This window comes from Sus scrofa, chromosome 5 (assembly GCF_054392235.1).
Source record: "Sus scrofa isolate SSC_HxYL_T2T_F1_AM1 chromosome 5, Sscrofa_HxYL_maternal_Yorkshire_Landrace_v2.0, whole genome shotgun sequence".
NCBI classification, from domain to species: domain Eukaryota; kingdom Metazoa; phylum Chordata; class Mammalia; order Artiodactyla; family Suidae; genus Sus; species Sus scrofa.
The window spans coordinates 20228055-20252847 of record NC_139387.1 but is presented as its reverse complement, the minus strand read 5'-3'; the positions used below and the strand labels follow the sequence as shown (position 1 = coordinate 20252847).

Sequence of the window (24793 nt, the reverse complement as noted above, 5' to 3'; positions counted from 1 at the left end):
GTGCATGGTTTCCTATTGCTTTCCCCTGTCACCACTTGTTCTTGAGGTTTCATCTGAGAAACGCCTTTTCATGAATGAAGGATACTCCTAATCTTGTGTGCTTCACTCCCCTCCTTTAGAAAATTTCACCAAATGATTGTTTGGCATCATGATGGTCATGATTCCTCCCAGATCCGTTTGGCAAGTGTTGTGGGAGAGTTCTGGTCCATCATCGTTGTAAAGTCTCCTTTTTATTGCCTGCACCATGTCCTAAGCTTAGTCTCTCTGACTTGGTCTTTAAGGCTCTACTTCCTCCTGCTGAGAGGTCACCCGAAATCCCCAGGAAATCACATTACAGTTTAATTAGATTGGAAGCGCATTGACTCTGGAATAAGATATGTGATTTATAATTAAAATTGCCTCATGACCAAGAAACTTGCCTTATAGCACACTTCAGAAGTAATTAAAATGCACATACTCCTGAGCTGAAATTATGCTTCTGGAATTGTTTTCTGAGAAAATAGTACAAATTGCGGATGTTGCCGTTCATGGATGTGAATCCCAATAATCTTTTCAAAAGGTGAAAATTGGATACACTGGCCTAATTCAGGATCCAAAGACTCAAGCACAAAATGCACGTGCTGATTTTTTGAAGCATGGAGGCAAATAGGAAGGGAAATGCATTCCTCCTTACACCATAAGCCTCTCACAGAGACTCAAAGAAGTCAAATCCTTGTTACCTCAACAAGGATGCACCCTCTCTCAGGTGTGTCCTGGTCTGCTTCAACTTTTTATTGAAGAGGAGTGGGAACATTCAGGATACAGAGCAAGAATGGTCAGTCAGCTTGTGCTCCCTCAGGGTCAATCACTGTTTCCAGTCTCTGTTGTGGCCATGCTCATAATCCCTGGCTCTTTCTCTGGAGAACACTGCCTAATACCACTAGGAATGAAAGTTTCCTTCCTAGGAACAAAGGAGAAACAACTTATTCTAAGAATCGGGTGGGATATGTAAATAAGAAGGTCCTGAAACTATTTCAGTGCCCAAATTAAAGAAATAACAAAAAGGCTGCTTCCGTGCTCCCAGTAGCCAAATTGGGACAATTTGAGCCTTGATAGATAGATGATAGATGATAGATAGATAGATAGATAGATAGATAGATAGATAGATAGATAATATGTTGCATTATAATCCAAAGTATAAAATAAATATGCATGGTCTGTACAGACATGAATAAGTGATTGCATGCATTAATTAAGAAGGAGGATTGACAACTCTCCTGCAGAAGAACTCCATTTGGTTACCTAGGGTTTCCAAGTCAAGGAAGGAGTGCATAACGACTCCCCTTTAAGTGTGGGCTGGGCACAATGACTTCCTTCCAAAGACTACAGCAAAACATGGGATAAAAGAGTAACTTTACTGTAGAAAAATCCACCAAACATTTCCTCAGCCACATGATCAAGGTGAACATCAAGAGTGATAAGTCATGTCGATATCATGTACGACGGATATGATGTGACGAGAAGGCACATCACTTCCGAGGTCTTCCACCCAAAAAAATCCACAACTCCAGTCTAATCATGAGAAAACACCCAGACGAAGCTCAGTTGTGGACATCTACAAAACATCTGGGCAGAGCTCCTCAAAACTTCACGATTATCAAAACAAAGAAAATCTGACAAACTGTGTTAGCCAAGGTGAGTCTAAGGAGACACAATGAGTAAATGCAAAGTCATACAATGGAATGAGACCGCAGAACAGAAAAATAGAACACAGGGTAAAAGGTAAAAAAGTCCAAATGAGGTATAAACTAGTTAATTATAATACATTTACATTGCTTCCTTAATGGGAGGTATTAATAACAAGGAGGAGTTCCTGCCTTGGAGCAGTGAGTTAAGAATCTGACTGCAGCATCTCTGGCTGCTCTGGGGACACAGGTTTGATCACAGCCCAGCCCAGTGGGTTAAAGGATCTGGAAGAGGTCGCAGCTGCAGCTCAGGTTCAATTCCATGTGCCGTGGGTGCAGCCATATAATCATAATCATAATCATGAAGATGATAATAAGGAAACTGGCTGTGTACGGTATACAAGATGTCTGTATACCCTCACAATTTTTTGTAAGTCTAAACTACTCTAAAATAAAAAAGTTGGAGTTCCCATCGTGGCGCAGTGGTTAACGAATCTGACGAGGAACCATGAGGTTGCGGGTTCGGTCCCTGCCCTTGCTCGGTGGGTTAAGCATCCGGCATTGCCGTGAGCTGTGGTGTAGGTTGCGGACACGGCTTGGATCCCACGTTGCTGTGGCTCTGGCATAGGCCGGCAGCTACAGCTCCGATTAGACGCCTAGCCTGGGAACCTCCATATGCCGTGGGTGCAGCCTCAGAAAAGACAAAAAGCCAAAAAAAAAAAAAAAAGTTAATTACAAAATAATCTAAGGTGTGGGGCTCAAAGGACCGTTTGTATTTTTAACTAAACAAATTTGGTACACAAAATTATAGAGTAAGTAAGGTAGAGAGAGAGAGACAGAATGACAATGAAACAGAGAGACAAGGTGGAGGGACAGAGATCCAGAAAATAATTGAAGGACCAACGCTAAAACAATAATATGGGTTATCTCAACTTGGTGTTAACTCAAGAAAACTGTATTTCTTTTAAGTTGTGTGCCTTCTAATTTTTTTGATGTTGAACATGTGTTATTTCAAAAGAGAAAGCATGTTCCCAATGACGTCATCATTGTATGATGTCTGAGACTAAACATGGTTACACTTTTTGGTATGAAGGGACAAAAGATTCAATCTCTGGATTTAAGGCCCATGAGAAAAAAAAAAAATTAGATTGTTTTCCTTTACCCACTGAGGACTTACTAGGAAGAAACAGATTCATTTTGCAACAGCAAAGATTTGGTTTTTGAGGCAAGGAATGACTTTGCAGTACCGATGGTCACTAGATACCAGATTTGATTCCTAAGGAGGCCGCCCAGTTGCCTTCTCCAGTGTGGAGCCCATGTACCTGGAAAATATAGGAAATACAACTTTTTAATAACATCCTCAAGTAGAAGAACTTTTTGCCAGTTAGAGGCCATATCCAAAGTCCCTTATGTGAGTCCCTTGCGATCCAGGATGATAGCTTGTAAGCCATGTGATTCTAGCTGCATTGACTGGAATCCCAGCACACCTCAATGTATGGAATCACACCTCCATACATTGGTGGGGAGCTGGGGGGAGGGGTGGAGCAGAGTCAGGAGAGGAAATGCTTCAAGAGATGCAGAGAGCAGGCTGCTCGTCTCTGTCCAGCTCCTGCCCCAGGAGACATGCCTATAGAACTCCTTGATAGCTAACTCTGTTGTACTTGGCCTTAAGCACTATTCATAACAGCCAAGACATGGAAGCAACATGAAAGTCCATCAACAGATGAATGGATTAAGAAGATGTGGCACATATGTACAATGGAATACCACTCAGCCATAAAAAGGCTAAAAGAATGCCATCTGCAGCAACATGGATGCAACTAGAGATTCTCATACTAAGTGAAGTAAGTCAGAAAGAGAAAGACAAATACTATATAATATCATGTATATGTGGAATCTAAAATTTGGCACAAACGATCCTATCTACAAAACAGAAACATATAATGGACATAGAGAACAGACTTGTGGTTGCTGGAGGGGGCGGGAATGGGTTAGTAGGTGAAAACTGTTGCATTAGGAAAGGACAAGCAATGGGGTCCTACTGTACAGCACAGGGAACTATGTGCAGTCTCTTGGGTTAGAACATGATGGAAGATAGTATGTAAAAAAAAAAAAGAATGTACATGTATGTGTGACTGGGTCACTTTGATGTACAGCAGAAATTGAAGGAACACTGTAAATCAACTACACTTTAGTAAAAAAATTTTAAAGAAAAGAAGAGCTGGTGGCAGACCCGTGGATGGGAAGAAAAGGGGGCTAAGAAGTCCATCTCTGACAGTAGCTGGATACTTTGACTGTGACTTTTGCCAGGCAGTCCCTTCTCAACACTCTCACTTACCGGATGGCAGGAGTGTCCCTTTGGCACTAGAAACTGAGGGGGTGGGGGCAGGAAAACCATGCTCTTGGAGGTATGTCTATTCAGATGTGCCACCTCTCCCAACACTCCTGCTGTCCCCAATCTCCTTATGCAACTGTAGCAGTCCCTTGTTTAATGCCATCTGTGCCTGTACTCCCTCACTTGAGAGACTCTTCTCCATCAGTTGTAACAGCGGAAGACCTTCTTTCCTGCTTCTGTTTGAAACTACCAGGCTACAATTTATCTGGATTCTCATGAAAATTTTCCTCTATCCCCTTCTTCTAACTCTCTATTCCCCTTGCCTAATTTGATTTTTTTTTCATCGCACCAGGAGAAGTAGCCACAAAGAAATCAGAAACTGTGTTTAGCAAACCTAGTTTTAATAGTAGTATTTGTATTGTTATTTTCATACTATCATAAGTATGCTGGAGGATAAAGCAAATAAGTAATATGTTTAGGTCATTCATAGCCAGGCTTTTCAGAGTGAGTAGAATAAATACAGGTATAAAATCATCCCATATTCTTCTCCTTGAGTAGTAAATATTAGTATAAGCTTCTGATTTGTTTTTTAAGTATATTTTTACATTTTTGCCAGCTCTGTCCATTGATCAATCTTCAAAGCAAGAAGAATCCAGTAACAATGAGCATCCATGGCATGAAAACTCCAGCTTAGGGTTATCATTCCCCAATAAAAAGAACCAGAGCTACTCAGAGAAACGGCTGATTCCATGTCTGTTTCTAGAAAAGTACAAGGTAGCCTTGACAGCTCATCCCAGAAAAGAAGGAAATTGTCAAATCTGAATAAGGTCCTAACAAGAGGACACAGAAGCCAATCCAAAGAGCTCCCATTGGCCTAAAATGGGACAATTTAAGCACCAAAATTTTAATGACTGCAGTGGACTGAACCATATCAAATATATTTTTAATTTTTTTATTTAAATTTTTTTTCATTAAAGTATAGCTGATTTACAATGTTATAGTCAAATATATTTTTTTACACTATGAATTTATAATTGCACAAAACCCCCAAAACAAAAATAACCAAAGAAAAACTTTCTTTGCTGACATTTGGAAATTGCTGGGGTCCCAACCCACTCTTCTGAAAACTGCAAAATAAAGGGAAAGAATCAAGCACTTATTCTGCCTTTCCTGTGATGAATTAAACACTTATTAGATTATCTAAAAATAAACAACAAAGAATCCCTCTTTACAAATGACTCTCAGTTGATAAATGCAGAGGCGGGGTGTTAGTAAGTTAACATTTTGCAACCCCTAATGAAATAGTAAATATGGGAAGGGATCAATGAATATTAAGATATTAGGTGACATTTTTATTGTGTATTTTTTTAGGTGTGTACATAATTTTTTTATTTCCCCAATACGTTATTTTATTTTATTTTTTTACTTTACAGCATGGTGACCCAGTTACACATACATGTATACATTGTTTTTTCTCCCATTATCATGCTCCATCATAAGGGACTAGACATAGTTCCCAGTGCTACACAGCAGGATCTCATTGCTAATCCATTGTGTACTTTTTAACGAAGGGATAAGGCTGAAACTACAGGTATCCCTGGATCAGCCTTAACATCACTGAAGTAGGACAATTAGTATTATGTACCTCGTGGTGATGCAATAGGTGGTACCCAGCAACAGCTGGAACATAATCCTGCCTGAGACAATGGAATTAAATCTAATCAACTCTACTACAACTATTATATAGGAAAAACGGGGGTTAGAAGTTTGGGGGCACCAACAGGAAGCAATGCGCCATCTCCAGAATATAAACATTCCACAGAAAAATCAATTTCTCCATAATTTCTCAAAGGTGTTTAAAAGAAAAGAAAGGAGTCTGTCACAGAATGAAAGGATCTTAAGACACACGACCGTCCAATGCAATATGTGCACCAGCGTGGGATGTTGCTTCCAGCAAACCAGCAAGAAAAGACACCTTTGAGATAATCAGAGAAATCTGAACACAAATGGGCATTATTCGATTTCATTAAGAAATGACTGTTGGGGATTTCCCGTTGTGGCGCAGTAGTTAACGAATCCGACTAAGAACCACGAGGTTGCGGGTTCAATCCCTGGCCTTGCTCAGTGGGTTAAGAATCCAGCGTTGCCGTTGAGTTGCGGTGTAGGTTGCAGACACAGCTCCGATCCCACGTTGCTGTGCCTCTGGCATAGGCCGGTGGCTACAGCTCCGATTCGACCCCTAGCCTGGGAACCTCCATATGCCGCGGGAGCGGCCCACGAAATAGCAAAAAGACAAAAAAAAAAAAAGACTGTTGGGGTTCCTGTCGTGGCGCGCTGGAAACGAATCCAACTAGGAACCATGAGGTTACGGGTTCGATCCCTGGCCTTGCTCAGTGGGTGAAGCATCCGGCATTGCCGTCAGCAGTGGTATAGGTCACAGATGCTGCTCGGATCTGGCGTTGCTATGGCTCTGGTGTAGGCTAACAGCAACAGCTCTGATTCGACCCCTGGCCTGGGAACCTCCATGTGCCACGGGTACGGCCCTAAAAAAAAAAAAAAAAAAAAAAGATAAAAGGCAAAAAGAAAAAAAAAAAAAAAAAGAAATGACTGTTGGTTCTGATTTAAAACTGTCACCCAGTAAGATTAAAAAATCATTATTACTTAAAACGGCATGCAAATATTTGCAAGTGAAGTGACTTGATGTTTCAATTCTTTTAAGGTGTATCAAAAAAAGAAGTAGAGGATTTTGGTATAAAAACTAGGGAAATTTTTTATGAATTCTAGATGAAGCAATAATGACAGCTACTGATAACTGTTTAATCTGGGTGATTGGTACATGGTGGTTTATATACTGTTCTCTTTAAATAGATTTGATTTTCAATAATACAAATTTTGGTTAAACAATAAAGTCGGTTTTCACACTGAGGAGAGCACAAATATATTTTGGGCTAAAATTGCTGATGACCATAAATACGATGTCTTGTAGAAAACTCAGGTGCCTCCCAACATGACTCAGGGAAGGGAGGGGGCTGAAGACAATGAAGTCTCAGTGGATGAAACAGTTTTCATGAAGTGGGAGAGATGAAAAGTGATAGTTCTAATTTAAGTTATTGGCTTGCTGTGTAAAGAGATCTATTTTGAATATTAATAGGTGAGTGGGAGGCTTCTGAACTTAACCTAGTGGAGGAAAGGGAAGCATTTCCTCTTCTCAGAAATTACCTAAAAGCAAACACGGAGAACCCAAAATATAAAGGTACGCTCCATCCTCAACTACCACAAGAAAAACGTTTTAAAATCCCTCAATCAAAATAAAGAGCAAACGATTTTCACAGGAGAGACACATAAACACAGTGGTAGGAGAAATTAGAGAGAAGCCGCCCTCAGCGCACAGCTCAGAAAACCCAGTAAAGAACACTCTCAAAAACAAATCAAAACCAAGCAACGTGGTAACCACAGAGAAACAGCAACACAAAACTAACCCTGAGGTTTTCCTACTGCCGGGCACTGCTGACTCATGCAACTCCTCCTGTGCGGAGGTAAGGGACAGCTCCTCAGGTAGATATCCAAGAACCTTTGGTTTGCAATAGTCAGAAGTGGGTGTGGGGGCTGCAGGCAAGACCCTATTTGCCAAGGAGTTTTAAGACACAGTGAAGGCAGGGCTGAGAAATGAGTAAGAGGCAAGACCCACTGGCACATGTGTTGGGGAAGCAAAGAAAGCCTGAGACTATGAGCTGTGAGCCACACACACTGCAGCCATCCTCCTGGGCTTGACAGAATTAAAATTAAAAGAATTATTCACACAGCCTGTGTCATAAAGAGAATTCCTGTTAGTCTGGAGGAAGCCTGGCCCCTCCTCCCAGAATCCTGTCTGCAACGGACAGGTCCAGAAAGAGCTTACCTCATTCAAAGATGAACTCTCACTAGAAAGGGACCATTCCAGGATCCACAAGGGATTCTTTCTTTCTTTATTTTTCAAACTATTTTTATTTTTTTCCATCGTAGCTGGTTTACAGTGTTCTGTCAATTTTCTACTGTGTATATGTTGTGATCCAGTCACACAACATATACACATTCTTTTTCTCATATTGCCCTCCATCATAAGTGACTAGATATAGTTCCCAGTGCTATCCTTTAAAAAATGCAAAGAAAAGGAAAAACAAGGAAATACAGAAAATCCTCAATAGAAAAAGGTCACAATAAAACATTACCCCAAAGGCAGTAAAATAAACACCATGATAAAATAAGAGAACAAAGAGGCAGTATAATGAGACAATAAAAGAAAAATATTAGCTGGTAGAGCTTAGAAAAGAAGGCGCTCCCGCTGTGGTTTGGCTTAAGAACCCGACATAGTGTCCATGTCCATGAGAGTGTGGGTTCAAACCCCGTCCTCACTGAGTGGGTTAAAGATCTGGCGTTGCCATAGGTGGCAGCGTAGGTCACGGTTGCAGGCCCCCTGTTTCTGTGGCTGTGGCTGTGACCTAGGCTGGCAGCTGTTGGCCAATTTGAACCGTAGCATGGGAATTTTGACATGCTGCAGGTGGTTTTTCTTTCCCTAAAAAGAAAAGAGAAAGAAAGAAACAGAGAGAGAGAGAAAGAGAGAGAGAGAGAGAGAGAGAGAGAGAGAGAGAGAGAGAGAGAGAGAGAAAGAAAGAAAGAAAGAAAGAAAAAAAGAAAGAAAGAAAGAAAGAAAGAAAGAAAGAAAGAAAGAGAAAGAAAGAAAAGACAGGAAGGCAATGATAAACAAGTGAATAAATAAAGCCACCATAGAAATGAAGACCAAGCTGAGAGCAGCACAAAGCATTGCCAATGAATAATAATGGATCACAGGTAAAGGCAGATCAATAATTATGAGATAGCAATCATATTACATGAGAACCAAGGGAAAACACAGAGATAGGAGACAAATACACACACACATACAAAACACATACATGATCACGTGCATCACATGTGACCCAGGAAGAATACAGAGAAGTAACTAAGGGAAGTTCCTACAAGGATACACAGGGAAGTGGAACACGGCCTGTCTTCCCACATAGGACTGCATGGCTAGACCACGGCCTTGAGCATATTTTTTTTCTTTAAATATGTAAACATGCATTATTTACTTAATTTTAAAATATACAAGTACGTAAATAACAATAATCAATATATAAATAGGCATTCTACTACCTCTACATCTGGTATGTTTAAATAGAGAGCTCATTAAGATTGTAGTTTTATCTGTCAGTTTACAGGATACACGAAGCAGAGGAGATCATGTTAAATAAGACAAAGTGACTATGCAGTTGGAAAACTCCAAGAATGGACAACTGCACAGGACAAAGAACCTGGTTCCTTTCACAAATAAATTGCAAGTCAAGAAGAGGAGGGGGGAGTTCTTGTTATGGTGTAGTGGAAACTAATTTGAGTAGGAACTATGAGGTTGTAGGTTCAATCCCTGGCCTTGCTCAGTGGGTTAAGGATCTGGCCTTGCTGTGAGCTGTGGTGCAGGTCACAGATGTGCCTTGGATCTGGCATTGCTGTGGCTATGGTGTAGGCCAGCAACTGTGGCTCTGATTGGACCCCTAGCCTGGGAACCTCCATATGCCACAAGTGTGGCCCTGAAAAGCAAAAAAAAAAAAAAAGGCAGAAGAAGAAGAAGAGAAGGGGGATTTAATGATTTAAATGATTTTAAAGACATATTGTTTAAGGACATATTACCACATGATACGTATGAAACTTATTAGAATCCTGATTTAGACAATGAAAATAAAAAATATGAATAACACACAGGATTTCAATATTGAATAGACACTTCTTGATGTCTAGTGAATATATAAATATTAAGGATATATAAATGGTATTTGGTTATATATTTTAAAGGCGCACTCATTTACATATAAACATTGAATTATATCCCAAAGAAATGACACGATCTCTGGGATTTTCTTTCAAATATTTCAGGAATGATAAGGAATTGGGTGGAAGTATAGATGATATGAGGCTGACCATGAGGTACTTTTTATAAAACCCAGTGATAGGTGGAGAGGCCCATTATATTGTCAATTTACTGATCTACCCACGTGAAACTATTAAAGAAAGCAAAAACTCTAACTTCTAGAAACAATGAAAGACACTAATAATTATACTCAGGGGATAAGCAATGAATTAGTTTGATCTCCAGTGTCTTCACTGTGAGAAACAGCAGGTGGAGAGGAGCCTCAGTACATTTCACACACGTGCATAACATATAAATCTTTCTGTAAGACAGTGACTAACTCCCAGCTCAGTGAGTTGAGAATAGTCTTATTGTACTGAAATCAAGTCAAAGCTGGAAGGCAGGAGAAATTTTCCCTGACTAAAGGAAACCAAAAATGCAATCCTCATATTTCATAACATTTCTAATAACCCAGATGTGATCTCACTGTTTGCAAAGCCCAGCCCTTCCCAACCTGCAAGCTCACCTTCCAGGACTGAGCCCAGCCCCTCTTCTCCATATATAAGCTGCTGCTGGGAAGCTCCTCTCACAGATCTGCTCCCCTCAGCTCTACCCTCCACCTCTCACGCCTTTCTTCAGCCTTCTCATCCTCAGGAACCATGTCTTGCAGATCCACCGTGAGGAGCCAAAGCAGCGGCCGCCGGGGCTTCAGTGCCAGCTCAGCCAGAGTCCCCGGGGTCTGCCGCTCTGGCTTCAGCACTGTCTCCGTGTCCCGCTCCAGGGGCAGTGGCGGCCTGTCTGGAGTGTGTGGAGGAGCTGGTTTTGGCAGCCGCAGCCTCTATAGCCTGGGCGGCTCCAAGAGGATCTCCATCGCTGGTGGATATGGCGGCGGAGTTGGGGCTGGCTTCGGCTTTGGAGGTGGAGCCAGGAGTGGATTTGGTTTTGGTGCTGGTAGTGGTGGCTTTGGGCTCGGTGGTGGAGCTGGCTTTGTTGGGGGCTATGGGGGCTCTGGCTTCCCTGTGTGCCCCCCCGGAGGCATCCAAGAGGTCACCATCAACCAGAATCTCCTCACCCCTCTGAACCTGCAAATCGACCCCACCATCCAGCGGGTGAGGACCGAGGAGCGGGAGCAGATCAAGACCCTCAACAACAAGTTCGCCTCCTTCATCGACAAGGTGAGCCTGGAGCACCTGCCCTCCACTGGGATTTCAGCCCCCAGACTAAAGAACCAACCCATGAGTCCTACCAGGGAGAGACTCAGGACACGGGGAGGAGGGGACTCAGGCCAGCTCTCCACTGGGATGCAGGACAGGCTCTGTGTGGACAGGAGGCAGGAGGTGATGGGAATCGTTCAGAACCGCCGATCCCTTGGAGGTCTCTCATTTCTGCCTGGAAAGAATTCTCAGCTCTTGATAACCCTGAAGCAAAGGAAAGGGAAGGAGGGCAAGGAACGGGTTAGCCTGACCTTCTGAAGGGTCTCACAAATTAAAAACAGAATTACAGTGGAAACTGCTCTAGAGCCCTACAGAGGGGGGAAACAAGAGGAACGAAAATAAAAGAGAAAAGGAAATTCTAGGGGGAAAAAAGACTCAGAACGAAGTACATATCCATAGAGATACGCAATCTGCAGAACCAGATTTTGACTATTAAGGGAGTTGGTTTCAGAGGAGACTCATGCACTGAATGGGAAAATAAACTGGAATTCAGTTATTAATAGGATTCAAAATTGATCGTGAGTTTCTACATATCTGGGAACACTTTAATGGAGGTATAATTTCCAAGAAAACTGTGCAATACACCAAAGAAACACTACTGTGAACTAGTCTGTGACTGTGCTTATGAAGAGGAATAAAAGAAACTTGGGGAGTTCCCGTCGTGGCGCAGTGGTTAACGAATCCGACTAGGAACCATGAGGTTGCGGGTTCAGTCCCTGCCCTTGCTCAGTGGGTTAACGATCCGGCGTTGCCGTGAGCTGTGGTGTAGGTTGCAGACACGGCTCGGATCCTGCGTTGCTGTGGCTCTGGCGTAGGCCAGTGGCTACAGCTCCGATTCAACCCCTAGCCTGGGAACCTCCATATGCCGCGGGAGCGGCCCAAGAAATAGCATCAACAACAACAAAAGACCAAAAAAAAAAAAAAAAAAAAACTTGGAAAGACAGTGACAGCCTCCATACCTTAGAGGAAGGTACCTTAAAACTTCAAGGAAGAACATAGCCAGTGATAGCTATGTGCTGTCAAGGAAAACACAACTGGCAGCCTGAGTCTCTGTACATGCTCTGGAGTAGCCCAGCCTCATGGAGACCACCCAGGTCTGCTTGGGGACCAGGCAACTCACATCTCTCTCTTCCATCTTTCGTCTGGCAAATAACCATCTGCTCTTCCTCCAGGTCCGATTCCTGGAGCAGCAGAACAAGGTGCTGGACACCAAGTGGACCCTGCTGCAGGAGCAGGGCATCAAGACTGTCAGGCAGAACCTGGAGCCTTTGTTCGAGCAGTACATCAACGACCTCAGGAGACAGCTGGACAGCATCCTGGGGGAGAGAGGCCGCCTGGACTCAGAGCTCAGGGGGATGCAGGACTTGGTGGAGGACTTCAAGAAGAAGTGAGTGACAGGAGAGAAGGGGGCTCAGTTTCCTGAAGCCCACACTTCAAGTCTCTTGGATGACCAGGTCCACATGAGGGCATGATTCCCAGGCAAATATGGCCATGGAAATGAAACCAAAATCACTGCCTATACCCAGACCCAAAAGAACAACAGGGCCAGCCAGGTGGGTGGGGCGAGTAAAGAAATAACCCATTTCGGGACCACAGAGCTCATCTCTTAGGCTTGCGGGCAGGAAAGTTCCATTTGGATATCCCACTCGGGGAGACTGGGGTCCCAGGGTGTCTGTTGTGTATCAGCTTCACCACTGGCTCAAGTACGTCTCGTCCTTTCTAATTCCAGGTATGAAGACGAGATCAACAAGCGCACAGCGGCCGAGAATGAATTTGTGAATCTGAAGAAGGTGAGCTGAGTAAGGTCGGGGGTTCATGCTTCTTTGCAGAAAGAGAGCACTCTGGGTCCCTGCCCGCAGCCAAGAGAAGAATAAGCAGGGAGACCAAAAGGTGGCTAGACTGGGAAGGAGGGTTCATCTGACTGTCAGTTTTGGTCTTCTTTCTCAGGATGTGGATACTGCCTACATGAATAAGGTTGAACTACAAGCCAAGGTCGACTCTCTCACAGATGAGATCAACTTCCTAAGAGCCTTCTATGACGCAGTAAGCATCTCCCCTCACCTTGCTCGAGTCACTCTGACGAGACTCTGAGAGGGATGGAAAGCTTGGGCTCGGGTACGTCTGTAAATGTCACAGGCAAAGACAATCTAAGGATGTCGCGTTCTGCAGGAACTGGCTCAGATGCAAACCCACATCTCAGACACGTCTGTGGTCCTCTCCATGGACAACAACCGCAACCTGGACCTGGACAGCATCATCGCTGAAGTCAAAGCCCAATATGAGGACATTGCTCAGAGGAGCCGGGCTGAGGCTGAGTCCTGGTACCAGTCCAAGGTGGGTGGTGCGGGGGCAGCTGATGAAGCCTCCCTGGGCCTCCTCCTTGAAGGCCACCATGGCTACAGACTTCCCTGGGGAAATCTCCTTCTAGGAAGCTGGGGTCCTCTCACAGCGATGCGCCCCCTGCCCTAACAGAGTAGATCTTTGCAGTAGTTAGGTCCAAGTCTAGGAAACCAAAGAACCCAAAGGCAAGACAAAAGCTACTGTAGATAAGATCTTTGTGTCGGCTTCACCCTGACGCTGGTTCTCAGAAACCACGCAGAACACTCTTGACCCTGGAGTGAACTAGGCAGTCAGTGGTCCTGGCAGGGATGGTCTGCCGTGGGTGTAGAACAGCAATGATCTTGTGGTGTCCCTTTTCCTAAAACGTCTCGTGGGAAAGCTAGGAGCATTAATTTGCTAAATGCGTGGCAGTCACCATTGCCACGTGAAGCCCACGTAAAACACCCTCTCTCCCTCTGGCTTATAGTATGAGGAGCTGCGGGTCACAGCGGGCAGGCACGGAGATGACCTGCGCAACACCAAGCAGGAGATCTCCGAGATCAACCGCATGATCCAGAGGCTGCGGTCTGAGATCGACCACGTCAAGAAGCAGGTATGGTGGGGACCATGGAGCTTAAACCATTGTTTTTTTTAGACCAGCAGGCATGCATCAGCCACATTTGGGAAATTTCTTGCACTGAGGGGCCAGCAGGGAGAGGAAGGCACACAGTTACCCCCTCAGTGAGTTCCTAAGGACTTCAGCCAAGGGGCATGTAGTAAACTCATGACAGGCCCGATCCTGATAGGGCCCGTGGTACAAAGATATAGTCTAGAGGCACTGAAAAGAGAACACACGTAAGAAACAAGCCGGTAGAGAAAAGAACCAGCCAGAAAGAGTGAGGAAGATTGCTGAAAAATCACTCCGAATAAATGTGAAAAAGAAAGTCTCGGAAAGACAAGGATCAAAATAAGCACTGTCCAAAAATATGAGTTGGAAGGGAAGCAAGGTCTCCACAGTTTCATGTCAAATCACCACCTCCCAGAGAATGTTTGTGACATCGCCTAAGCGAATGAGCATCCGCCGTCAACATTCCAAACAATCCAGTGGATCTATTCCGTCCCGTGTCCCTGATCTTGCATCTGCTGTGCTATCTTCCAGCAGTCAGCAGCCCATCCTCACTACGATGCTCCACACAGAAGGGCATAGGTTTTCTCTAGTCTCTCCTAGGCTAGTTAAGGTTTGCAGAACCGACAAAGACTCGACCAAAGGGTCCTCGCTCCAGAACTCTTCCGAAGTGGGAAGGAGGTACCATGGTTAGTCTGCTCTGGAGATCAGGTTGCTAGTTCCCTCTGCTTATCTTGTCCTCTAGTGCGCCAGCCTGCAGTCTGCCATCGCTGATGCCGAGCAGCGTGGGGAGATGGCCCTCAAGGATGCCAGGAACAAGCTGGCCGAGCTGGAGGATGCCCTGCTTAAGGCCAAGCAGGACATGGCCAGGCTGCTGAAGGAGTACCAGGAGCTCATGAACGCCAAGCTGGCCCTGGACGTGGAGATTGCCACCTACAGGAAGCTGCTGGAAGGCGAGGAGTGCAGGTGGGTAACTCACACAACCCCCTCAAACATCTGGGGCCATCGCCAAGAGGTCCAGTCACGAGCTCAAGCCGAAGGCCGTCTAGTCTTGGCCATGATGCTACCCTCAGAAAACCACTTAGGAAGAGCATTCCCCACGGACTCTCCTCACAAAGGGGTCTGCACAGCAGTCCAGCTGTGACTCTCAGGTCTCATGATGGCCGTGTCTCCTCTCTCCTAGGCTGAATGGGGAAGGCGTTGGACAAGTCAACATCTGTAAGTAGCTTTGCGTGCCCCCTCCCTTGTCCTTGTGCTCTTCTGACGGGACTCCGTCTGGCAGAATGGGTCAGCGTGTCTTGTGCTGATCTTGTCCCTTCCCTCCACAGCTGTGGTGCAGTCCACCGTCTCCAGCGGCTATGGCGGTGCCAGCGGTGTCGGCAGTGGCTTGGGCCTGGGTGGAGGCAGTGGCTACTCCTACAGCAGTGGTCACGGCCTTGGAGGTGGCTTCAGTTCTGGCAGTGGCAGAGCCATAGGAGGTGGCCTCAGCTCCTCTGGGGGCAGCAGTTCCACCATCAAATACACCACCACCACCTCCTCCTCTTCTAGCAGGAAGGGCTACAGGCACTGAAGTCCTGCCATGTGCTCTTGGTCCCACGATGTCTAGGTCTCTCTCATCTGAACTGCCATCTCCTCCATTTTCTTCCTCTCTCTTGCTCCCAACTTCCCTGACTTCTTGAGTTAGAACTGAAGTTCCTGAGTGCCTGCATCTCCCCTTGCTCAATCTGAGCTTTCATTGATCAACACTGGAAGGTCATTGCCTGGGTTCTGATCCAGATCCGAGCAATTCCCCTTGCTCTCCAGTTGTCCAGGATTTCCCATCTTACAGGTTTCAATGTTAAAGCATGAGTGACAAGTTCTATGCTATACAAGGTGTGGATCCCTGTGATGCTTCCTCTGTTCTTTGCTCACTTGTAATTGCTAAATAAAGCAGATTTATAATACAGTGCATGGTTTCCTATTGCTTTCCCCTGTCACCACTTGTTCTTGAGGTTTCATCTGAGAAACGCCTTTTCATGAATGAAGGATACTCCTAATCTTGTGTGCTTCACTCCCCTCCTTTAGAAAATTTCACCAAATGATTGTTTGGCATCATGATGGTCATGATTCCTCCCAGATCCGTTTGGCAAGTGTTGTGGGAGAGTTCTGGTCCATCATCGTTGTAAAGTCTCCTTTTTATTGCCTGCACCATGTCCTAAGCTTAGTCTCTCTGACTTGGTCTTTAAGGCTCTACTTCCTCCTGCTGAGAGGTCACCCGAAATCCCCAGGAAATCACATTACAGTTTAATTAGATTGGAAGCGCATTGACTCTGGAATAAGATATGTGATTTATAATTAAAATTGCCTCATGACCAAGAAACTTGCCTTATAGCACACTTCAGAAGTAATTAAAATGCACATACTCCTGAGCTGAAATTATGCTTCTGGAATTGTTTTCTGAGAAAATAGTACAAATTGCGGATGTTGCCGTTCATGGATGTGAATCCCAATAATCTTTTCAAAAGGTGAAAATTGGATACACTGGCCTAATTCAGGATCCAAAGACTCAAGCACAAAATGCACGTGCTGATTTTTTGAAGCATGGAGGCAAATAGGAAGGGAAATGCATTCCTCCTTACACCATAAGCCTCTCACAGAGACTCAAAGAAGTCAAATCCTTGTTACCTCAACAAGGATGCACCCTCTCTCAGGTGTGTCCTGGTCTGCTTCAACTTTTTATTGAAGAGGAGTGGGAACATTCAGGATACAGAGCAAGAATGGTCAGTCGGCTTGTGCTCCCTCAGGGTCAATCACTGTTTCCAGTCTCTGTTGTGGCCATGCTCATAATCCCTGGCTCTTTCTCTGGAGAACACTGCCTAATACCACTAGGAATGAAAGTTTCCTTCCTAGGAACAAAGGAGAAACAACTTATTCTAAGAATCGGGTGGGATATGTAAATAAGAAGGTCCTGAAACTATTTCAGTGCCCAAATTAAAGAAATAACAAAAAGGCTGCTTCCGTGCTCCCAGTAGCCAAATTGGGACAATTTGAGCCTTGATAGATAGACGATAGATAGATAGATAGATAGATAGATAGATAGATAGATAGATAGATAGATAATATGTTGCATTATAATCCAAAGTATAAAATAAATATGCATGGTCTGTACAGACATGAATAAGTGATTGCATGCATTAATTAAGAAGGAGGATTGACAACTCTCCTGCAGAAGAACTCCATTTGGTTACCTAGGGTTTCCAAGTCAAGGAAGGAGTGCATAACGACTCCCCTTTAAGTGTGGGCTGGGCACAATGACTTCCTTCCAAAGACTACAGCAAAACATGGGATAAAAGAGTAACTTTACTGTAGAAAAATCCACCAAACATTTCCTCAGCCACATGATCAAGGTGAACATCAAGAGTGATAAGTCATGTCGATATCATGTACGACGGATATGATGTGACGAGAAGGCACATCACTTCCGAGGTCTTCCACCCAAAAAAATCCACAACCCCAGTCTAATCATGAGAAAACACCCAGACGAAGCCCAATTGTGGACATCTACAAAACATCTGGGCAGAGCTCCTCAAAACTTCACGATTATCAAAACAAAGAAAATCTGACAAACTGTGTTAGCCAAGGTGAGTCTAAGGAGACACAATGAGTAAATGCAAAGTCATACAATGGAATGAGACCGCAGAACAGAAAAATAGAACACAGGGTAAAAGGTAAAAAAGTCCAAATGAGGTATAAACTAGTTAATTATAATACATTTACATTGCTTCCTTAATGGGAGGTATTAATAACAAGGAGGAGTTCCTGCCTTGGAGCAGTGAGTTAAGAATCTGACTGCAGCATCTCTGGCTGCTCTGGGGACACAGGTTTGATCACAGCCCAGCCCAGTGGGTTAAAGGATCTGGAAGAGGTCGCAGCTGCAGCTCAGGTTCAATTCCATGTGCCGTGGGTGCAGCCATATAATCATAATCATAATCATGAAGATGATAATAAGGAAACTGGCTGTGTACGGTATACAAGATGTCTGTATACCCTCACAATTTTTTGTAAGTCTAAACTACTCTAAAATAAAAAAGTTGGAGTTCCCATCGTGGCGCAGTGGTTAACGAATCTGACGAGGAACCATGAGGTTGCGGGTTCGGTCCCTGCCCTTGCTCGGTGGGTTAAGCATCCGGCATTGCCGTGAGCTGTGGTGTAGGTTGCGGACACGGCTTGGATCCCACGTTGCTGTGGCTCTGGCATAGGCCGGCAGCTACAGCTCCGATTAGACGCCTAGCCTGGGAACCTCCATATGCCGTGGGTGCAGCCTCAGAAAAGACAAAAAGCCAAAAAAAAAAAAAAAGTTAATTACAAAATAATCTAAGGTGTGGGGCTCAAAGGACCGTTTGTATTTTTAACTAAACAAATTTGGTACACAAAATTATAGAGTAAGTAAGGTAGAGAGAGAGAGACAGAATGACAATGAAACAGAGAGACAAGGTGGAGGGACAGAGATCCAGAAAATAATTGAAGGACCAACGCTAAAACAATAATATGGGTTATCTCAACTTGGTGTTAACTCAAGAAAACTGTATTTCTTTTAAGTTGTGTGCCTTCTAATTTTTTTGATGTTGAACATGTGTTATTTCAAAAGAGAAAGCATGTTCCCAATGACGTCATCATTGTATGATGTCTGAGACTAAACATGGTTACACTTTTTGGTATGAAGGGACAAAAGATTCAATCTCTGGATTTAAGGCCCATGAGAAAAAAAAAAAATTAGATTGTTTTCCTTTACCCACTGAGGACTTACTAGGAAGAAACAGATTCATTTTGCAACAGCAAAGATTTGGTTTTTGAGGCAAGGAATGACTTTGCAGTACCGATGGTCACTAGATACCAGATTTGATTCCTAAGGAGGCCGCCCAGTTGCCTTCTCCAGTGTGGAGCCCATGTACCTGGAAAATATAGGAAATACAACTTTTTAATAACATCCTCAAGTAGAAGAACTTTTTGCCAGTTAGAGGCCATATCCAAAGTCCCTTATGTGAGTCCCTTGCGATCCAGGATGATAGCTTGTAAGCCATGTGATTCTAGCTGCATTGACTGGAATCCCAGCACACCTCAATGTATGGAATCACACCTCCATACATTGGTGGGGAGCTGGGGGGAGGGGTGGAGCAGAGTCAGGAGAGGAAATGCTTCAAGAGATGCAGAGAGCAGGCTGCTCGTCTCTGTCCAGCTCCTGCCCCAGGAGACATGCCTATAGAACTCCTTGATAGCTAACTCTGTTGTACTTGGCCTTAAGCACTATTCATAACAGCCAAGACATGGAAGCAACATGAAAGTCCATCAACAGATGAATGGATTAAGAAGATGTGGCACATATGTACAATGGAATACCACTCAGCCATAAAAAGGCTAAAAGAATGCCATCTGCAGCAACATGGATGCAACTAGAGATTCTCATACTAAGTGAAGTAAGTCAGAAAGAGAAAGACAAATACTATATAATATCATGTATATGTGGAATCTAAAATTTGGCACAAACGATCCTATCTACAAAACAGAAACATATAATGGACATAGAGAACAGACTTGTGGTTGCTGGAGGGGGCGGGAATGGGTTAGTAGGTGAAAACTGTTGCATTAGGAAAGGACAAGCAATGGGGTCCTACTGTACAGCACAGGGAACTATGTGCAGTCTCTTGGGTTAGAACATGATGGAAGATAGTATGTAAAAAAAAAAAAGAATGTACATGTATGTGTGACTGGGTCACTTTGATGTACAGCAGAAATTGAAGGAACACTGTAAATCAACTACACTTTAGTAAAAAAATTTTAAAGAAAAGAAGAGCTGGTGGCAGACCCGTGGATGGGAAGAAAAGGGGGCTAAGAAGTCCATCTCTGACAGTAGCTGGATACTTTGACTGTGACTTTTGCCAGGCAGTCCCTTCTCAACACTCTCACTTACCGGATGGCAGGAGTGTCCCTTTGGCACTAGAAACTGAGGGGGTGGGGGCAGGAAAACCATGCTCTTGGAGGTATGTCTATTCAGATGTGCCACCTCTCCCAACACTCCTGCTGTCCCCAATCTCCTTATGCAACTGTAGCAGTCCCTTGTTTAATGCCATCTGTGCCTGTACTCCCTCACTTGAGAGACTCTTCTCCATCAGTTGTAACAGCGGAAGACCTTCTTTCCTGCTTCTGTTTGAAACTACCAGGCTACAATTTATCTGGATTCTCATGAAAATTTTCCTCTATCCCCTTCTTCTAACTCTCTATTCCCCTTGCCTAATTTGATTTTTTTTTCATCGCACCAGGAGAAGTAGCCACAAAGAAATCAGAAACTGTGTTTAGCAAACCTAGTTTTAATAGTAGTATTTGTATTGTTATTTTCATACTATCATAAGTATGCTGGAGGATAAAGCAAATAAGTAATATGTTTAGGTCATTCATAGCCAGGCTTTTCAGAGTGAGTAGAATAAATACAGGTATAAAATCATCCCATATTCTTCTCCTTGAGTAGTAAATATTAGTATAAGCTTCTGATTTGTTTTTTAAGTATATTTTTACATTTTTGCCAGCTCTGTCCATTGATCAATCTTCAAAGCAAGAAGAATCCAGTAACAATGAGCATCCATGGCATGAAAACTCCAGCTTAGGGTTATCATTCCCCAATAAAAAGAACCAGAGCTACTCAGAGAAACGGCTGATTCCATGTCTGTTTCTAGAAAAGTACAAGGTAGCCTTGACAGCTCATCCCAGAAAAGAAGGAAATTGTCAAATCTGAATAAGGTCCTAACAAGAGGACACAGAAGCCAATCCAAAGAGCTCCCATTGGCCTAAAATGGGACAATTTAAGCACCAAAATTTTAATGACTGCAGTGGACTGAACCATATCAAATATATTTTTAATTTTTTTATTTAAATTTTTTTTCATTAAAGTATAGCTGATTTACAATGTTATAGTCAAATATATTTTTTTACACTATGAATTTATAATTGCACAAAACCCCCAAAACAAAAATAACCAAAGAAAAACTTTCTTTGCTGACATTTGGAAATTGCTGGGGTCCCAACCCACTCTTCTGAAAACTGCAAAATAAAGGGAAAGAATCAAGCACTTATTCTGCCTTTCCTGTGATGAATTAAACACTTATTAGATTATCTAAAAATAAACAACAAAGAATCCCTCTTTACAAATGACTCTCAGTTGATAAATGCAGAGGCGGGGTGTTAGTAAGTTAACATTTTGCAACCCCTAATGAAATAGTAAATATGGGAAGGGATCAATGAATATTAAGATATTAGGTGACATTTTTATTGTGTATTTTTTTAGGTGTGTACATAATTTTTTTATTTCCCCAATACGTTATTTTATTTTATTTTTTTACTTTACAGCATGGTGACCCAGTTACACATACATGTATACATTGTTTTTTCTCCCATTATCATGCTCCATCATAAGGGACTAGACATAGTTCCCAGTGCTACACAGCAGGATCTCATTGCTAATCCATTGTGTACTTTTTAACGAAGGGATAAGGCTGAAACTACAGGTATCCCTGGATCAGCCTTAACATCACTGAAGTAGGACAATTAGTATTATGTACCTCGTGGTGATGCAATAGGTGGTACCCAGCAACAGCTGGAACATAATCCTGCCTGAGACAATGGAATTAAATCTAATCAACTCTACTACAACTATTATATAGGAAAAACGGGGGTTAGAAGTTTGGGGGCACCAACAGGAAGCAATGCGCCATCTCCAGAATATAAACATTCCACAGAAAAATCAATTTCTCCATAATTTCTCAAAGGTGTTTAAAAGAAAAGAAAGGAGTCTGTCACAGAATGAAAGGATCTTAAGACACACGACCGTCCAATGCAATATGTGCACCAGCGTGGGATGTTGCTTCCAGCAAACCAGCAAGAAAAGACACCTTTGAGATAATCAGAGAAATCTGAACACAAATGGGCATTATTCGATTTCATTAAGAAATGACTGTTGGGGATTTCCCGTTGTGGCGCAGTAGTTAACGAATCCGACTAAGAACCACGAGGTTGCGGGTTCAATCCCTGGCCTTGCTCAGTGGGTTAAGAATCCAGCGTTGCCGTTGAGTTGCGGTGTAGGTTGCAGACACAGCTCCGATCCCACGTTGCTGTGCCTCTGGCATAGGCCGGTGGCTACAGCTCCGATTCGACCCCTAGCCTGGGAACCTCCATATGCCGCGGGAGCGGCCCACGAAATAGCAAAAAGACAAAAAAAAAAAAAGACTGTTGGGGTTCCTGTCGTGGCGCGCTGGAAACGAATCCAACTAGGAACCATGAGGTTACGGGTTCGATCCCTGGCCTTGCTCAGTGGGTGAAGCATCCGGCATTGCCGTCAGCAGTGGTATAGGTCACAGATGCTGCTCGGATCTGGCGTTGCTATGGCTCTGGTGTAGGCTAACAGCAACAGCTCTGATTCGACCCCTGGCCTGGGAACCTCCATGTGCCACGGGTACGGCCCTAAAAAAAAAAAAAAAAAAAAAAGATAAAAGGCAAAAAGAAAAAAAAAAAAAAAAAGAAATGACTGTTGGTTCTGATTTAAAACTGTCACCCAGTAAGATTAAAAAATCATTATTACTTAAAACGGCATGCAAATATTTGCAAGTGAAGTGACTTGATGTTTCAATTCTTTTAAGGTGTATCAAAAAAAGAAGTAGAGGATTTTGGTATAAAAACTAGGGAAATTTTTTATGAATTCTAGATGAAGCAATAATGACAGCTACTGATAACTGTTTAATCTGGGTGATTGGTACATGGTGGTTTATATACTGTTCTCTTTAAATAGATTTGATTTTCAATAATACAAATTTTGGTTAAACAATAAAGTCGGTTTTCACACTGAGGAGAGCACAAATATATTTTGGGCTAAAATTGCTGATGACCATAAATACGATGTCTTGTAGAAAACTCAGGTGCCTCCCAACATGACTCAGGGAAGGGAGGGGGCTGAAGACAATGAAGTCTCAGTGGATGAAACAGTTTTCATGAAGTGGGAGAGATGAAAAGTGATAGTTCTAATTTAAGTTATTGGCTTGCTGTGTAAAGAGATCTATTTTGAATATTAATAGGTGAGTGGGAGGCTTCTGAACTTAACCTAGTGGAGGAAAGGGAAGCATTTCCTCTTCTCAGAAATTACCTAAAAGCAAACACGGAGAACCCAAAATATAAAGGTACGCTCCATCCTCAACTACCACAAGAAAAACGTTTTAAAATCCCTCAATCAAAATAAAGAGCAAACGATTTTCACAGGAGAGACACATAAACACAGTGGTAGGAGAAATTAGAGAGAAGCCGCCCTCAGCGCACAGCTCAGAAAACCCAGTAAAGAACACTCTCAAAAACAAATCAAAACCAAGCAACGTGGTAACCACAGAGAAACAGCAACACAAAACTAACCCTGAGGTTTTCCTACTGCCGGGCACTGCTGACTCATGCAACTCCTCCTGTGCGGAGGTAAGGGACAGCTCCTCAGGTAGATATCCAAGAACCTTTGGTTTGCAATAGTCAGAAGTGGGTGTGGGGGCTGCAGGCAAGACCCTATTTGCCAAGGAGTTTTAAGACACAGTGAAGGCAGGGCTGAGAAATGAGTAAGAGGCAAGACCCACTGGCACATGTGTTGGGGAAGCAAAGAAAGCCTGAGACTATGAGCTGTGAGCCACACACACTGCAGCCATCCTCCTGGGCTTGACAGAATTAAAATTAAAAGAATTATTCACACAGCCTGTGTCATAAAGAGAATTCCTGTTAGTCTGGAGGAAGCCTGGCCCCTCCTCCCAGAATCCTGTCTGCAACGGACAGGTCCAGAAAGAGCTTACCTCATTCAAAGATGAACTCTCACTAGAAAGGGACCATTCCAGGATCCACAAGGGATTCTTTCTTTCTTTATTTTTCAAACTATTTTTATTTTTTTCCATCGTAGCTGGTTTACAGTGTTCTGTCAATTTTCTACTGTACAGCAGAGTGATCCAGTCACACAACATATACACATTCTTTTTCTCATATTGCCCTCCATCATAAGTGACTAGATATAGTTCCCAGTGCTATCCTTTAAAAAATGCAAAGAAAAGGAAAAACAAGGAAATACAGAAAATCCTCAATAGAAAAAGGTCACAATAAAATATTACCCCAAAGGCAGTAAAATAAACACCATGATAAAATAAGAGAACAAAGAGGCAGTATAATGAGACAATAAAAGAAAAATATTAGCTGGTAGAGCTTAGAAAAGAAGGCGCTCCCGCTGTGGTTTGGCTTAAGAACCCGACATAGTGTCCATGTCCATGAGAGTGTGGGTTCAAACCCCGGCCTCACCGAGTGGGTTAAAGATCTGGCGTTGCCATAGGTGGCAGCGTAGGTCACGGTTGCAGGCCCCCTGTTTCTGTGGCTGTGGCTGTGACCTAGGCTGGCAGCTGTTGGCCAATTTGAACCGTAGCATGGGAATTTTGACATGCTGCAGGTGGTTTTTCTTTCCCTAAAAAGAAAAGAGAAAGAAAGAAACAGAGAGAGAGAGAAAGAGAGAGAGAGAGAGAGAGAGAGAGAGAGAGAGAGAGAGAGAGAAAGAAAGAAAGAAAAAAAGAAAGAAAGAAAGAAAGAAAGAAAGAAAGAAAGAAAGAAAGAAAGAAAGAAAGAAAGAAAGAAAGAAAGGAAGAGAAAGAAAGAAAAGACAGGAAGGCAATGATAAACAAGTGAATA

The 24793-nt window shown here is 43.3% G+C and overlaps 1 protein-coding gene across 1 annotated transcript; it reads left to right on the top strand.

Moving 5' to 3' along the window:
* The first annotated feature begins 10507 nt into the window (after positions 1 to 10507).
* Positions 10508 to 16025, top strand: LOC100737483 (keratin, type II cytoskeletal 6A). The gene is made up of 9 exons (XM_085025040.1): positions 10508 to 11094; positions 12306 to 12520; positions 12863 to 12923; positions 13081 to 13176; positions 13303 to 13467; positions 13940 to 14065; positions 14823 to 15043; positions 15261 to 15295; positions 15406 to 16025. The coding sequence occupies exons 1-9, from the start codon at positions 10579 to 10581 to the stop codon at positions 15645 to 15647; spliced, it is 1677 nt and encodes a 558-aa protein (XP_084881166.1). The 5' UTR covers positions 10508 to 10578; the 3' UTR covers positions 15648 to 16025.
* The last annotated feature ends 8768 nt before the right edge of the window (positions 16026 to 24793 follow it).